A 16,086-nucleotide genomic window follows, 5' to 3' on the forward strand; every position below is an offset into this window, starting at 1 on the left:
TGATGAGCTTCTCTTAATCTGCGAGATGAAGTCCACTCGTTGAAAACACTGAACCTTTGTGTTTGCAAAGTAAGCTCCGGCTAAAAGAGGCTAAAATCAAAATCTGAGATGCTTGAATGCAGTTAATTCACTTCTACCCCACCAATCAATGAAGATGGATCGGCAAAAGCACAATGATTATTTACCGTTATTCTTTTTTAACTTAAGTGTGTAATTTTTTTCTTTAGTATGGGCTGCATCAAACAAATAATATAATAGAATAAAAAACACCCAAAGAAATACAACCGCGATACCGGAAGATGGTACAACTTTATTGAAACACGCCCTGAAAATTTTTGTATATCAAGACCAAATCTTTAGGGAGAAGATACGTAGTTAGGCTTAATTAAGCCACGCAGTGCACAGTTTCAGACAAACATGCTTATTATCAGGAATATTTAAGCCATTACGCAAAGTTTGGATAACCTTTGACAGCAGTTAATGTCAAGGCGCAGCGTCTCGTGTCGTTTTGCACGGTTCAGTGCACCCGTGCGTACAAAAAAATCGTATCCCTGAGGCGAAATAAAATACTAAATTATTTTATTTGGGCTGAGTGGGATAACTTAAACTGAAACATTAGCATCTGCAAGTCACTGTCAAATGTTTTCCAGGCTTTGAATGGCGGCTTTATGGGCCTGTAAAATTATTAAACGTAGTCTTTATTTGCATACTTATTGGATAAAAAGGGGAATCTACTTAAATTTGACAGGTTTCATACTGTCCGTCTCTACAGTAAATGGAGGGGGGGGGGGGGGGGGGGGGGGGGGTCGAGCCCCTAGGATGACTGCCGGATCTTTAGTTTGATTTGCACCCTAATTGAGCCAAAAAAAAAAAAAAAAGAGAGAGAGAGAGAGAGAGAGAGAGAGCTGTTTCAAGAACAGAGGTCTTCTCCTGTCTGAGTGACCTCGAGGGGACGGCCCCTGACGTGAACCCATACACACGCGCACGGAGTAGCAGCAGCGGCTGACGCATGAGACCGTAATTCTCTTTTTCTTGGAAACCCCCCATTTACTATTGTGCTCGTCCAATCGCTGGATGTCTTCCGCTCATTAATCGTTTGCCTTGACGTTTCACTATGCTGCTACTTCCATCTATCAAGTTTCCTTCTCCTCCTGTGGGCACCGAGGAGATCGCAATCTCGGCCATGACTACACGTCCCAACACAGCGCACAAGCAGCGCCACTTGAAATGACTGTTTGGGCTTTAGACTGCGTTAAGACACGATCAAAAGAGAATCCGCTGCGTAAGAGCACCGCGATAGCGATAGATGATGAATGAAAAGCTGATGGTCAACCAGGCTCCCACTTCAGCGAGGGCATCGTCGTTTTTTATCGAAAATCTGCTGAGCAAGGGGCAGGATGTACAGGAGTCGGTGCCCGATAGAAGTCGAGGAGGGATCTCCACCGAAACACAACTAAACGCATATCACACCGACACAAGCGCTTCAATGCCCGACATCAATTCCATATCCCAGTCTCTATACCGAGAATCATTGTTGCAGTGGTACCGCGAGGGGACTGCGTTCAACTTTACGGCTTTGGAAACACCACACAGTAAGTACAGAATAGTTTTACGCCACATGAAAACGGCTGTAAAACATTACATGGCTAAATTAAGCTCAAGGCAATTCACACCACCCGTGTAACAACTGTAATATGTCATTTTAGCCATGATCTTACATTAATAAGGCTTAATAATAATAATAATAAGGCTTTACTATACATTTCTTTAAAAAAAAATTCACTTGGCTTGATAAATATATAGAAAGTCGTGTTTCAGAATAATCTAATGACTCTTCTGGATGCGTATTTCATTTGGTGTCAGGTTTTCAATAACATCTATGTATTAACATAGCCAAAATATAATATAAAAACCTGACGCGTCACGAGTTGGGTCTCTGCTCATTAAATATAACCCAGATAAAACCAACAAAAGGGAGGCGACTGAGGTGTGAAGCCCACACTTGTAACTATGGTTCTCCGTTTCCTCACCTTTAGTTTACCGAGCTTTCTAAACTTTCCGGAAGGCCAACACGCACTTTAAGAGTATTAACATTCGCTAATATTTTATGGGACAAAAAAGCCCGAGACATTTATTGAACTGTAAAACACATGCAAAGCTTAATGTTTTCATGTCTGAAATTCATCCTCCACTGATGACACGGCTGCTTGTCACTAGTTTACGCACAAAAAAAATTAGAATACAAACCAAAACAGAAACGAAGTAGTATTACGCGTCCACATGACGCTTTTACGCACATCCAGTGTCATTTGTGCCACTCACAGGCAACCTCACAGCAAAACAAAGTGCCCCACCCTTTGGTGTTCGCAGCCAAATATACCTTTAACTTCAGCACCGCCATTCTGTGTTTTTAGTTTACATGTAATGGAAGGTCCAAGTCAATATCAATATACACACACTAAACTCTTATTTACTAGCATATTTGAGCAAATAGGTTACAAGCTGTAAAGATGTTGTTGCACTCTTATTTACTATAATCATCAGTATCGTGGACGGGCCTAAAACTGCTTCCTCGAATGTGTTACGTGGTATGCAATCCAGTCAAAACATTTCCACGTGCATCCAAACTTTTCTTAAGAGGTGTATTGCGAAACACAGAAACAGGTTTTTATTTTTTTATTTTTTTTTAAAAACAGGTAGAAACTTTATTTATGCAACTTTTTTTTTTCTCCATTCGTTTTCTGGCACATCACTGTTTATGCCGGTAGATAAATCGATTCCTCCAAGATTTATCAAATATGAGCCAGTTACCCCAAGGTAATGAACATCTGGAAAATGTGTATCTGTATGTACGATTCTCCTTTTTAGCAAAGTTCTTCTGTTATATTCTCTCCTTTTAGGTCCAAGAGACAGTACAAGTTCAGCAGATCCATGCTGTTCAATATCAACCAGCGACAGGGCTTCACCAGCTGTGTCTGAGCCGATAACTGAGGACAGCGAAGAAACCGACAGAAAAATGGGCGACAGCAACCTCACGGACGATGTGGAGGACGTGCAGAACGCTTCTGACGCACGTACAGAACGAGACGCTTCATGTGACCCAACTTTCGCCAGGAAAAAAAAGACCAGAACCGTGTTCAGTCGCAGTCAGGTATTTCAGCTGGAGTCCACTTTCGATGTGAAGCGGTATCTGAGCAGCTCGGAGAGGGCCGGTTTGGCGGCCTCTCTTCACCTGACAGAGACTCAGGTCAAAATCTGGTTTCAGAACCGGAGGAATAAATGGAAGAGACAACTGGCGGCTGATTTAGAGGTTGCACATATCCCAAACTCTACCCAGCGGATTGTCAGGGTCCCCATTCTGTATCGTGAGGGACCCACACCCACAGCAACGCTGGGTTTCAACTTAAACGGACATCCAGTTTCTCCACCTGTAGCAGGTTTCTCCAGCTCCATCAGCTATCCTCTGTCGTCGTTTGCTCACTCAATGACCATTCTAAGATCGCAGATCACCGGACTGGTGTAAAGACTGACATATCAAACTGCTAATATGCTAATAACACAAAATCACCTCGTTAATGTTAATTGTGCAATAACCTACATCACCGAAAGTTGTCTGCATTCAAAGACACGGGCCGGAGGGTCCATATAAGTAACGAACGCTCTTTATATTCATGAGCCTCAGCAAGAGTGTGCGCTGTTGACATTGTAAGAACTATAATACAGTCAAACATAGCAAGGCCTCTGGGGCAGCTGAGTCCGAAGATGAATACTGTATATTCAAATGCACACTTTTGTATTTAAAGTCACACATTTTTCCAACTGTCACTTTTTCACCTCATGAATAAATAATAATAAAAAACTAGCACAAACTATAAGCATTTGTGTTGTTTGTAAACATACATGTGACCTAAAATGTATGTTCCTTATTTCTGCTAAAATCATAAACATGCAGGGTCGCACTCCTATGTATATACAAAAATGAGTGAATCCACATTACAAGGATAGTAAGAACCTGTGTGTCTTTTGCAGAAATTAAAAAAAAAAAATGTGCGCAGTTTTTGAAGTTTAGTAGCGTTTAGTTTGCTTCCAAAAGGAAACTATGCACGCTACTGAAACTACAAGCTTGTAGCTATACAAACTACATCTATTATAGCATTATATACAACATTTCTATAATTACAACATGTAATTGATAACTATTCCATAATAACGGCGTAAAAGTAGGCAATAACGGAATACGAAAGTGCACTACAGCCAAGAAAGTCATCCTACGGAAATGCTATCTGAAAAGTTGTGTAATTTTAGAGAAAGTGAAGTAATGGCTAAAAAAAGTCACATGTAAAAACATGTTTTAACAACTTAATTGAAATTTCTGAAAGGGGATAGGGTCTATTTAAAAATTGCAAAATGGCAATGTATATATATATATATATATATATATATATATATATATATATATATATATATATATATATATATATATATATATATGGTATATGCAAAAGAAATACAGTAACAGAGATAAAGTGCAATTTTCATGTAAGATAAGACCTAAACCTTTATTTTTAGATACATTTGGAGCGCCTTGTAATAAGAAAAATGTAGCCATCAGCAATAAAGTAAACAGTAATTACAAAAATGTAGCAGCTTATAACATTTAACCTTGTTAATTTAAACTGTTTAATTAAAGCTACCGAAAATGCAACAAGCCACACACACACACACACACACTATATATATACACACACACACACACATTATATTTTATATATATATATATATATATATATATATATATATATATATATATATATATATATATATATATATACACACACACACACACCCGAATGCTACTACTATAACCCGGTTCTGCCCTTGATCTTAAGGTGACAAATGCTTAGACAATTTCCACCACGAAGAGAAAAGAACTCAGCCGAGGCAAGGTGACAAATGCTTAAAGCTCGAGACAGGCAAATCATATTGAAGATGCTGCGTGGCCCATTTCACAAAACGGAGGGATTGCAAACTACAGTCAAAGCCACTTCAACTGCGCATGGTGTCTCAGCGTACATAGCCTACTGTATTTGGTGTGAATAGTGAAATTAAACTGCTTGATTATCCTGGGGAATCCCTGCAGGGCTTCGGACGGTTCTCCTCGCAGCAGCTGCATGAGGGGGAGTAAGCTTTTCTTTTTGTGTGTGTGTGTGTGTGTGTTTGGAGGGGGGGGGGCTTTCCTGCCCTCCCTTTCCCTCTCATTCCCGCGCTGTTATTGGTCCCTGCTAAACGTTTCTTTGGACCAATCAGCGAGAACAAAGCGCTCCATCCTGCGTGTGTAGCAGCGACGCAAACAGAGCATAGACAGCCCAGCAGGGACTGCTCAGTGGCTGCTGCTATGGTGAATCGAGACGAAGTGGTGAGATTAACGTCCCGATTTAGAGTTAAGGGTGAGTAGACTCGAGGAAGTAAACAAAAGGGGACTAACGCCTTTGAGAATATGAACAAAGTAGAAGCACCACGTCGCCCGGCCGCCTCTCTAAAATTCACAATTGACAGCATCCTTAACCTCAAGACAAGCGGCAGTAACTGTGATACTTGTCACTCCGCCGGATCGCAGGATGAACTGGCCACGACGATGCGTAAAGACAATTTCCACCACGAAGAGAAAAGAACTCAGCCGAGGCAAAACCCGGACGGACTGAACGAAAGTGGTAAGAGGTTTGAGCGAATTTATGGAGATGTGTCATCTGTGTTCATCATTACGCACAGCTCGCATACGTCAGTAGTCCAGTTTTAGGTCTGTGCGACAGCAAAATTTGAGTAATAACCACAGTAGGTTAACCAAAGTTTAATTCTATTGCAGAGTTGATCACAGACCGTAGCGGATCAACGGAAACGGTCACCATCAGCCGCGGGAGCCAGAGGAAGGTGACGGAGGCGCGCTTCGAGAGCGGGGACAGCAGTTGTGATGACAGCAGCTCCCCCACCGCAGCCACAGACCTCCACAAAGGAGGGAGCCCAGCCAAAAAGAGCAAAATGATAACGAAAAAGAAAACACGCACTATTTTTTCCAAGAGACAGATTTTTCAGCTGGAGTCTACCTTTGACATGAAACGTTATCTGAGTAGCGCAGAGCGCGCTTGCCTTGCCAGTTCCTTGCAGCTCACGGAGACCCAGGTAAAAATATGGTTTCAGAACCGCAGGAATAAATTGAAACGGCAAATCTCGAACGAAATCGAAGGACCAGTTAGCGATTTCCCCGAGACCGGAAAGCCTGTGGTGGTGGGGCAGCTCCCGGCTTTGTACAAAGAAAGCAACCTGCTGGGGAGATGCCTGCTGCCCGTGCCCCTGCCCGTAGTATACCCGGGAAGTAGCACGCCTTACCTCTGCTTCTCAAACGCCAGCAAGTACTTCAGCCTGTATGACGGGGACGTATGATGGTTTTAATAATTCTCCACGTGAAAGAGACACTTTAATGGTCTGTTGCCAAGTTTCAAGCATTTAACGTGGTCTAGATGGAGGAGTCGGCCCTGCGGCCTTAACTTGATTAAGACTGCAACTACAGTGGCAGAGGAGTGGTTACATATCACACACAAATAAGCGGATTCAGTATTATTTATTTTCAGTCAGCTATGAGTTTTGTATAGGCCTGACACGAAACCTACTGTTACACATAGCCCTGTACAGATAATTCTCAGGCTACGCTAATGATAGCCGGAGGGAGGCCTAAAACAGTACATCTTAGATAATTTTATTGTTTACATTATTATTATTATTATTATTAACAACAGCATATCCAGCAGCCTAAGTCACCAAAGAAATTACTATACCCGATTTGCATGCATTTCCTATATCATAAATGAATTTTGAATTACTTGTATTTAAATGAATGTAATTAACATTTTATTCTGTTTTACGCATGTTTTTTGCTTTTTTTTTTTTTTTTTTTTTTTTTTTTTTTAAATATTTTACCATTCTTACTTTATTCCACATTTGCCTATGGGCTCATTACACCTTTTATTGAAACTGTAATTAAAATATCTTAAAGAAATATTTTACAGAATTGATTTAGTATTTGGAGGTGACCTTTGTGTTTCAGACATAAATTGTATATTGTTACACAAAACTGTAAATACTATGGATGCAGTGGTCTGTTAATTATTCCAGACAGTAGTTTTGTTAATATCTTTATTATGTGGATTCTGTAGGACTGACTGACTGAACAGAAAAACATTGCAAAAAACTTAAGTCTTACAAAAATCTAAAGATGTGGCCTCTGTAAAGCTGTTTTATATCACACCATGCTCGCTCATCTAATAGGTCTTAACTCTACGCCAACCTCTCTATCTGCAAAAGAACAAGGCTTAAGCAAAATAGTGGCATACTAACAAAAATAATCTGTTTATTAAATTTGGAGTAAAGTAGTTGATACTCAGCTGAATATTATTATAAGATCGAAGCATAAAAGACCATACACAGAGTAGTAACAGTATATCTGGGGAAAAGATTTTTAAAAGTATATTTGTATTCTGCAACTGAATGGAAAATGGCATATTGGAGATGTAACTACACATTATAGTAAATGAAATGGGGTAATTCTGTTATACCTCAAGAAAAAAAAAAAAACTCACACAGGAAGTGGTTACACATTCAGACAAGAGACGAGACTGATCCCATTCTAACTTTGCAGGTAAAAAATATTTGGATGCTTATACAACATGCTAGATCAGAAGAGCAATAATATGAGACTAATCCTGTTACTTGCTGAGACACTAAAATATTTTGGAGGACTCTGAATCCATAAATGTAGAGTTGACAGAGGCAGATAGGAGGTGAAGCCTCCTCCTCATTTCCTACTTTGTTGTGAGAGAAAGCCTACCTAAAACTCTCCTCTGACCACTGCTCACTGTGCTGTTGTACCACAGCCAAAGACCAATGTACACATATCTTCAGCATAATTTAAAGTGTACACAATGGAAAGCTTTGCTCCCACTCATGTGAAGCCGAGTCAAGGCTCTTTCCTTATGAGTTAGCTTCTTTCGTGTCAGCTGTATTGCCAAAGGGATATTTGGGACTCTGCTGTGGAAATACACCCAGGACTCCAGAGTGGGTTAATGCACCTTACCAAAATCAGAAACAAGGCTATCTGCTAACAAGAATGAAAATAAAAAGGGAAAGTAAAATGAGCCCTAACTGCAACTAATAACATTTTTTTCTAGCTGCATATTCAGAATATAAACTATGCATTGTGATAAACCTAACAGTATGATCCAACACAGTCTAATTATTTTCCTCTTTGACAGGAAAAACATTTTGTAAAAAATACTTAAGGGACAAAACAGTGTATAACGTTCTTACTGAATTTGTGTTTACTGCATGTTTACTTAAAAGAGACATAACACTTGCCTGCAAAATATATTATTGTGACGGTGTTTCACAGGGTAATGCTGTGATGTCTGAAACCTTATGATTTTCCCAAGACCAAAGATAATTTGATATTTCACTGATGCCTGCAGGGAGTCTTTCCAACCTCCGTGTGCCACGAGCATAATGCGCTCAACTTAGACTAAGCGATCTGTCACAGGCAAGAGAAGAGAACAAAATGTAACTGAAAATGATCATTTGTCAAAAGAGTAATGATATTTTTCCCAATAATAAACATTCACTTTCTGCATTGACGGTATTGAAAGTGAACTAACCTTTTTTTTTTTTCTTTTTTTTTTAAGTGAGCTAACCTTATCAGTAATGCCCTTTGACCCCACCACCACACTTTGCCAAAACACTTAATCTGCACACTTTTAATACCACAGTATAGATTACTCGGTACAATTTAGGCCAATCAATACAGTCTATACAATCTATACTATGAAGGTATAATCACATATTTTTGAACATGAAGCTACTTAAGAAAAAGACGGGCTGAAATGTGTTCATAACTGATCCTCTGTGGCAAATAAAGAAATCTCAGAGGCATTCACATCTATCATTGTGTGTGATTCAGACATGGAATTCATTGACTGTGTGTGTGCATGTGTGTGCGTGTGCGTGTGTGTGTGTGTGTGTATATTCGCCGAAGAAAAGAGGCCTGTTGTGTCTGGCAGGCTGTCTCGTGTTTCAGAGCTGCTGTAGAGTCACACTGCTCAGTACCCACAATCCCCAGCAGCTACCAGCTCAGACATGACGGTGGACTGTCAAGATATGAGGTGTGGCCAAATGATATATTATTAACATTTAAGCCATAGTTAATGGAGAAGATCATAGCATCTTAAAGGCACCGAGGTTTTCAGCCGATGGACAGAGAAAAAGGTAAACATTTTGATGTTTACTTGATTTGTTATGTGTCACATACATAAATGCACAAATTTAGCTCAATACTTGTCATAAGAAGTGTTAATTGCTTCCACCACTGTGCTCTCTTAATTTTGTCACTCCGTCCTCTTCTCCCATTCTGACTGTGCTTCCCTCTCGCCTCTTACCCTGTCACAGCTCATCACAGTAATCTGTGCACTGAAGCCTGACTGTGTGCGACTATGACTGAATGAGAGGGACTGAGCAGGAGAGTGCGTAACACTGAAAGAGATGGTGGGGGGAGAGGGAGAGATCACTCAGAACCAGTTGATGAGTGTGTGTTTGTGTTGGAAAAACTACGATCACATTTGTATTGCTGCATGGGTCTGTGCCTCTCTATAGCCGAGGTCTGTCTGGTCAAGGAAGGAAGTGCTGTCTCTGTTGGATGGAGAGCAACTCCAAGTGTGTGTGTATGTGTGTGTGCACATTATGCCTGTGTAAAACTCTGGCAGCTCCTTCCTGCATGACTACGTGGGGGCCCCTTTCTTAGCTCGCCCATTACTCTAACCTCTGTTGACCTTTCCCTGTCAGCTGACAAAGGTCATCGTCCAAGATGATGGGATAAACCATCCACTAACGTACAGAAAAGACCGTCACCAAAAGATTTCACATGGGAGATTTTTTTGGTTTTGTTTTAATCAAAGCTCTATTTCAGCCTCCACAGGCCAGTGGTGTATGAATTTGCCACAAATGTTTTCCATATGGGGAAAGAACACGCGAGAAAAACATTATTTGGAGACAAAGTGTTCATAGTGTGTAAACGAGAATTTGTATTTGCGCACTCCAGCATTACTCAGCACTGTAAGGCCTGCAAATAGAATCCCCGGGGAGTCCCAATGCACTGCAGGGCAACCCTACACCAAAACTTCATGACACAGCACATTGTAAAGTAAACAACAAGGCTATTAGTTAGAGTTGGAAATCTGAGACTCAAGATCTGTGTATGTGTCACACTTAAAGACTGTTTGATGGCCTATTGATCTGCTTATTTAGACCCCCCACACACACACACTCCATAATGCAAATTGCTTGAGGAAATTGAATGATGCCAAAGGGGATGAACTGAGATAAAAGCAAATGATACAAAGACAGAGATAAAAGGTGAGAGAGTGCAGGGATGAGAGAGGACAAGACCACTTTGGAAGGTCTCCAAAAAAAGAAAACAACAGGCAAGCTGAGTTCAAGAGTGAAAATACTCAAATTTAAATGAACTGCACTGGACAATGGCCATGTTTTAAGTTCACATTAACACTGTGAAATGTATACTACACTTTTAAAAAGCAGCTAACAAGAACGATGTGGATTAGAGTATATGCTGTTTTTCATTTTGTGTGTTCGTTCTTAGTCGTTCTTGCTTGTTTGGTCTTCTGCCAGACTCAACAGCTGAAGTAGCTGCTCTGTGAGTCACTGCACGCAGGTGCTTAGATAGCAGTTTCAGCACACTATGCTTACAGTAATAATAATAATAATAATAATAATAACAATACATTTTATTTGTAAGTGCCTTTCAAACACCCAAGGACACTTTACAGAAATAAAAACAACAATCACATAAAAGCACAGAAAATAAATAAAAATCAAATGACCCGGGAACTAAAGTGAGTAGGCTATCTTAAACAGGTGAGTTCTGAGTTGTGCTTTGAAGACAGGGAGAGAGTCAATATTACGGATGTCAGGCGGGAGAGAGTTCCACAGTCAGCGCTCTAATACAGTGACAACACTAATATTCAGGTGCTTACCATAATATTCATAATTTTAGGATAGCATGTTGGTTTGTTATCATTTGATAATTTGTGCTATATTCAAACTATGGCCAATGCTAATACAAATGTTTTTATGCATGTATTTGTATATAAATAAAAACCAAACAAAACGACTCACAGGTCATGTTTTTTTTTTTTTTGTTAGCATTATTGTAGCAGTCCATACTGTGGTTATATAAATGTTTTTGAGTAAGGAACACAGAAGTGGTACAAGCAACTGATTGTCCAACACTACACATACTCTACAGCAGACCTAAGCGATGCACATTTCTTACAATTTGTTAACAGTTTTACCTCCAGGGTGGCAGGGTGATGCAGTGGTTATAGCACTTGACTCAGACCTCTTGGTTTCGCTATTTTATTTTCTTCATTTTTTGTTTATTCTTTCTCTGTTTTCATGTTTTCCCATCGCCTGAGCAGACCTCAGTGGAGGAGGAGGAGGTTTTTCCTTTGTTCAATTCATTAAAATAGTACTTTTATTTTGAAATAAATATGTTAAAATATGTAAGCTTTTTTTTTGTTTTTAATTTAATGGTTCTGTTTCATAACACACACACACACACACACACACACACACACACACACACACACACACACACACACACACACACACAAAGTATATCAATTAAAAAGAGCATCATCTCTAACACTCTCCCTCACGTCCTGTCCCCTCACACACCCTTGTCAGGATAATGTGCCATTAATCTACCACTGAAAACACATTATAGGCCAATCAATAGGTACGATGGAGGGATAAAGGCAGAGGAAAGAGGAGAAGGAAGGAGGAAAAGGACAAAAGATAGAAGAGGGATATTCTGAGTCTGGGGGGACATCTTTGAGTGAGGGCGGGGGCATCAACACTTATCCATAACCCAAGAGAATGAGCTCTACTATGTGCAGACATGGAATACTCAGTGTGGTTTCATGCTGATAGTCAATATAAGTCCATTAACAGCAGATACAGTTGTTAGTGTCCTAACAATTTTTTTTTAACTTGCCCTTCCTAACATCCTTACATCCTTTATTGCCATAACCAATAGTCAGCTTGAACTTTATTTCAATGCCTTATTCCTTGCTTTACTCATGTAATTTTATAGTTAAATCTCTTAAATCCCTGGTATTTAATTAAAGGTTTAGGCATTAGTGTCAGTTTCCTGGCTTTTGGTCCCAAGACACCTAAAAGCAGCTGATCAACATCACCTTTTAAACATGGTAGCAACTATTTCCACACTTAACCTTTTAAATCAGCCCAATACTTCATTCAGTCTATGTTTCCAGCACAATAAATATTTGTTATATATATACACACAAGTCTTAGAGTTCCCTTTAATTTCATCTCCTGTTTTTGGAAACTGACATAATTTTGGCTACTTTAGTTGTGTACCAAAACTTACACAAGTTATAGTTGTATGATGAGTAGCTTTAAGTGCAGACTCTCAACTGGTTATACTTTTTTGTTCACAAGACTATTATGTGCGTGCACACAAAGATGGCCCATAACACCTTCAAGAGAGAGGTCCATTCAACCTTCCTGCACACACCTTGGCGATCATGTACCACAGAATGCGGTCATGCAGATCTAAGCAGAGCAGAACATGTACTGCGCATGAAGCAGAGCTGACCTGCATGCCTCTGTAGTGACACGACACACGAGAAGTCCCATGAGACCGGGGAGTAACTGGCTTGCTGCCATTTACATCTTCACTTGATGATGCTGAATAAACAGCTGCAATGAAACCCAGTCCCCAAAGAACAAGCAACTACTTTGAAGATCTTACTGAGCCTGGTGGATACAGCAGAATTTGGACAAAAGATAGCACCCTAAGCACCCCACACATTAGACTTGGACTGGGAACACCAAGATATCGCAATTCATTATATCTGCACCATCATTAAATGCAGAGGAAAAAAAAGCAGCAGATTGTGTTTGCTGGCACAGAATAATACCAGATGGTTATATTAAAAAAAGAGTGACGCTTTCATTTTGAAGAAATTGTACAAATTGGTCTAATGCGTAATAGCTAAAGCTTATTTGATTCCACAAGAAAAAGGTAGAAAAAAGTTGACAATTTCTCCCTTCAGCACAGACGTCATGATACATGAGGTGTTGATGAAGTTCTAGTTAGTTTTTAATAAGAAGGCAGAATAAGTTATGGCACTGTCATTGCCCAAGCCCCAGTGGTTTCTCAGTCAGATGGACAGCTCTTCCAGCAGAACAAGTTAAGACATGCAGCCAAGATCATTATTGTGGCGCAGTGGATTTCTAACCATAAAACCTAGAGGGGCAGAGATATAGAAAGTTCATATATAATTCTGAGGAATAGCAGCTATTTTGTTGAAATTGAAAAGAAACTTATCCAACAGCTTAATGTTGCAGAAAGCCCATCCCAGAGTTTGGCTGATATTGTGGGGTTCTGGACTGGGTACAGCAGAAACATGCTGAGGTACTGTAGACAGTAAAATTGTATTCCTTTCAATTAGCATTTTCTTGTGTGAGTGTAGCCTAGAATATTTCGCTAAAACGAGGAGCAGTACAAGCATTACAGCAGAACAGCTGGTTTAGCAGGTGTTAAGATGGACACAGGTGTGTGTGTGTGTGTGTGTGTGTGTGTGTGTGTGTGTGTGTGTGTGTGTGTGTGTGTGTGTGTGTGTGGCAGGTTCCTCTGTAATACATGATCAAGAGTTATAGCAAAAATCTGTAATTCAATATTTGTGCAAGCACACAGACTTAGTAGAAATTGTGGACAAAATCAATGACAAGAGTAACTTAAATGCTGCGAGGAAAAACTCATCTTAATTTCAGACAGGTACATAAGAGGAACTAAGAGACCATAGTGTATGAGGAGTGCACATTAAATTCACATGACTAAACTACTCTAAAATCTGCTTGAATATGAGAAGAACTGCCATGTTATGAAAGCCTGTATGAAAAAAACTAGTCTTATTTACCCAGTTTGAGTTCTGTCTTTCATTCAAGACAGTTGTATTTGCTATGATTCTCATGATAACTCTCTGTTGCCTCCCAACAAACCTCTTAGCTGTGAAATGAGTGGATCTCTTGAGGCTTGTGCTCCCATCTTGCCAGTTCAGGGGACACTCTAAGTGCTCTGTAATAGCTGGCAATCAGCACAGATGGGCAAACCCAATGTCTGGCCCTCAGGAAAGAAATATAAATAAATAAGATGAATAACTAAAAGCTCTGTGTCCTCCTGACCACGTATTGCAATGGGCATGTGTTTTATAATGAATATAGATTGAGAGTATGAAATATTTATGGTCCAGGGATGGTGTGAGATAGGTGGGTTAGTGGTGGGGAGGCATGGGGTATTGGGGGAGTGGGGGGCTAATGGTGTGAAATCTCATCCCAAGTGAACGGAAATGAAAAAGGAAAATTCCTCTTGGTCCGGAAGCCTCCAAGCAAGTTCCATTTGTGATGCCTCAACTGGGATACTGTAGAGATGCTTTCAGCGAATACCTTCAGGATCAATTTTACTTGATTTTTCTGGTGTATCAAAAAACCTTTAATTGTATGACTGCAGAACATGTGATATATTTATTAACTTGTTTCCAAAAGTTAGGATTTTTGTCACATCCAAGATGAGTTTTTACATTTCTCAAGTCGTCTTTGTACAATTTTCAGCTAAGCGTAAGGTTTAAATGCTTGCAAATCAGTGAATTCTCTCTTTGTTGACTTCAGCATTCCAACATTTTTGGAAACAGGATTGTAGAAAAGCATGTGCGCTTCTAATGACTTCATAATTCCTACACAATGTCACAAAACGCTCTTGCTCCAGTAAGCAGTAACAAAATGCTTTAACACTTGGCTTCCCTTGAAGTCCCCTATACACCCCCGTTACCTAATTTGTTTGCATGAAGCATACACCTAACAGCCATAAATAGTTAAAGCCCTCCATTGGTCAGTGGAAAGGTGTCTGGGGACACGGGCTGACTAAGAACAGCCCAGGGGCCAGATGAAGAATAACTGAGTAGACTGCTGCAGAGGGAGAACATATTGTGCCTGACAAGAACAAACAGACTGATAAACAAGTGGCTTGGGGTGGGGAAGCATTTTAGGCAAGCATGAGACAGGGAGAGCCGGCTGTAAGCAGAGAGTCAGAAGAGATGAGCCGAGATGAGCACAGACTCCAAAAATAGTTACACTGAAGTCTCAGGAGAGCTCAGGCATATATCGTTTATATCGTTACCTGGGATCAACCTCAACTGTGTTTGTATACATCCAGAGGTGTGCCTGAAAGAATATTTTATATGTATATGTACAGGCATGTTCATACATTCAACCACATAGCATAGTATGAATTTGCCATTTTAATTCAGCCTGGACCGAAATGTTAAACACTAGAAACCAATGATGTAACCCTGGTTAACCTCTAGCACACAAGGCAACTGAAATGCCATTTTCAACACTACATTGCACACCAATTAAGCGGACGGAAAAGAGATGAACAGGAGACTGAAGCTGAAATCAACAACTTTTGGCCTGCAGCGCCAGGATTGTCTATCAGTAATAATCTTCAAGTCTCACAGAAGAATCTCCCAACAATAATAACGTCATCTATCTTTAGAGAGTTGAACTACTGCCGGCACTTTCACTACTTAAGACACAAAAAGCCCGCTTTTAGTCAGACAGAAAAATAACCCCGTCTGGAAGTAAATATTTTGTTCTGTGTTTGAGGGGCAGTTTCAAACTAAAGTGTTTTTAAAGTTTCATTTGGGGTTACAGAGCTGGAGGATTTTTTCTGAAATAACCAACTTCTAGCAGCAGGCGTAATAAAAACTTGATAGTCTTTTGGGAGGGTTTAATAATATAACAAGAACATGTGGACTTGCTAGAGTTAAGTACACTTAGGAGTGCACTCAAAAGTGTTGCGGAGGAGATACAAGATGGCAAGTTGGGACAGGGAGGTGCCAGGAAGATGGTTAACAAACTGCAGCTTTGAATCTGGGTCAATTCTCT

General features: G+C 40.1%; 2 protein-coding genes across 2 annotated transcripts; both read left to right on the top strand.

The window, feature by feature from the left end:
- The first annotated feature begins 992 nt into the window (after nt 1-992).
- Nucleotides 993-3,857, top strand: hmx1 (H6 family homeobox 1). The gene is made up of 2 exons (XM_030737955.1): nt 993-1,592; nt 2,901-3,857. Exons 1-2 carry the CDS (start codon nt 1,307-1,309, stop codon nt 3,521-3,523), a joined length of 909 nt encoding a protein of 302 aa, XP_030593815.1. The 5' UTR covers nt 993-1,306; the 3' UTR covers nt 3,524-3,857.
- Nucleotides 3,858-5,357: 1,500 nt separating this feature from the next.
- hmx4 (H6 family homeobox 4) lies at nt 5,358-6,867 on the top strand. The gene is made up of 2 exons (XM_030738153.1): nt 5,358-5,711; nt 5,864-6,867. Exons 1-2 carry the CDS (start codon nt 5,498-5,500, stop codon nt 6,436-6,438), a joined length of 789 nt encoding a protein of 262 aa, XP_030594013.1. The 5' UTR covers nt 5,358-5,497; the 3' UTR covers nt 6,439-6,867.
- The last annotated feature ends 9,219 nt before the right edge of the window (nt 6,868-16,086 follow it).

The sequence above is a fragment of the Archocentrus centrarchus genome, chromosome 1 (genome assembly GCF_007364275.1).
Source record: "Archocentrus centrarchus isolate MPI-CPG fArcCen1 chromosome 1, fArcCen1, whole genome shotgun sequence".
Lineage (NCBI taxonomy): Eukaryota > Metazoa > Chordata > Actinopteri > Cichliformes > Cichlidae > Archocentrus > Archocentrus centrarchus.

What these genes read in the sequence shown, in the direction of transcription:
- hmx1 (XM_030737955.1), top strand. Translation starts at nt 1,307, where the DNA reads ATGATGAATGAAAAGCTGATGGTCAACCAGGCTCCCACTTCAGCGAGG. An exon ending in GGCTTTGGAAACACCACACA is followed by an intron (nt 1,593 to 2,900) that starts GTAAGTACAGAA and finishes CTCTCCTTTTAG; the next exon opens with GTCCAAGAGACAGTACAAGT.
- hmx4 (XM_030738153.1), top strand. Translation starts at nt 5,498, where the DNA reads ATGAACAAAGTAGAAGCACCACGTCGCCCGGCCGCCTCTCTAAAATTC. An exon ending in GGACGGACTGAACGAAAGTG is followed by an intron (nt 5,712 to 5,863) that starts GTAAGAGGTTTG and finishes ATTCTATTGCAG; the next exon opens with AGTTGATCACAGACCGTAGC.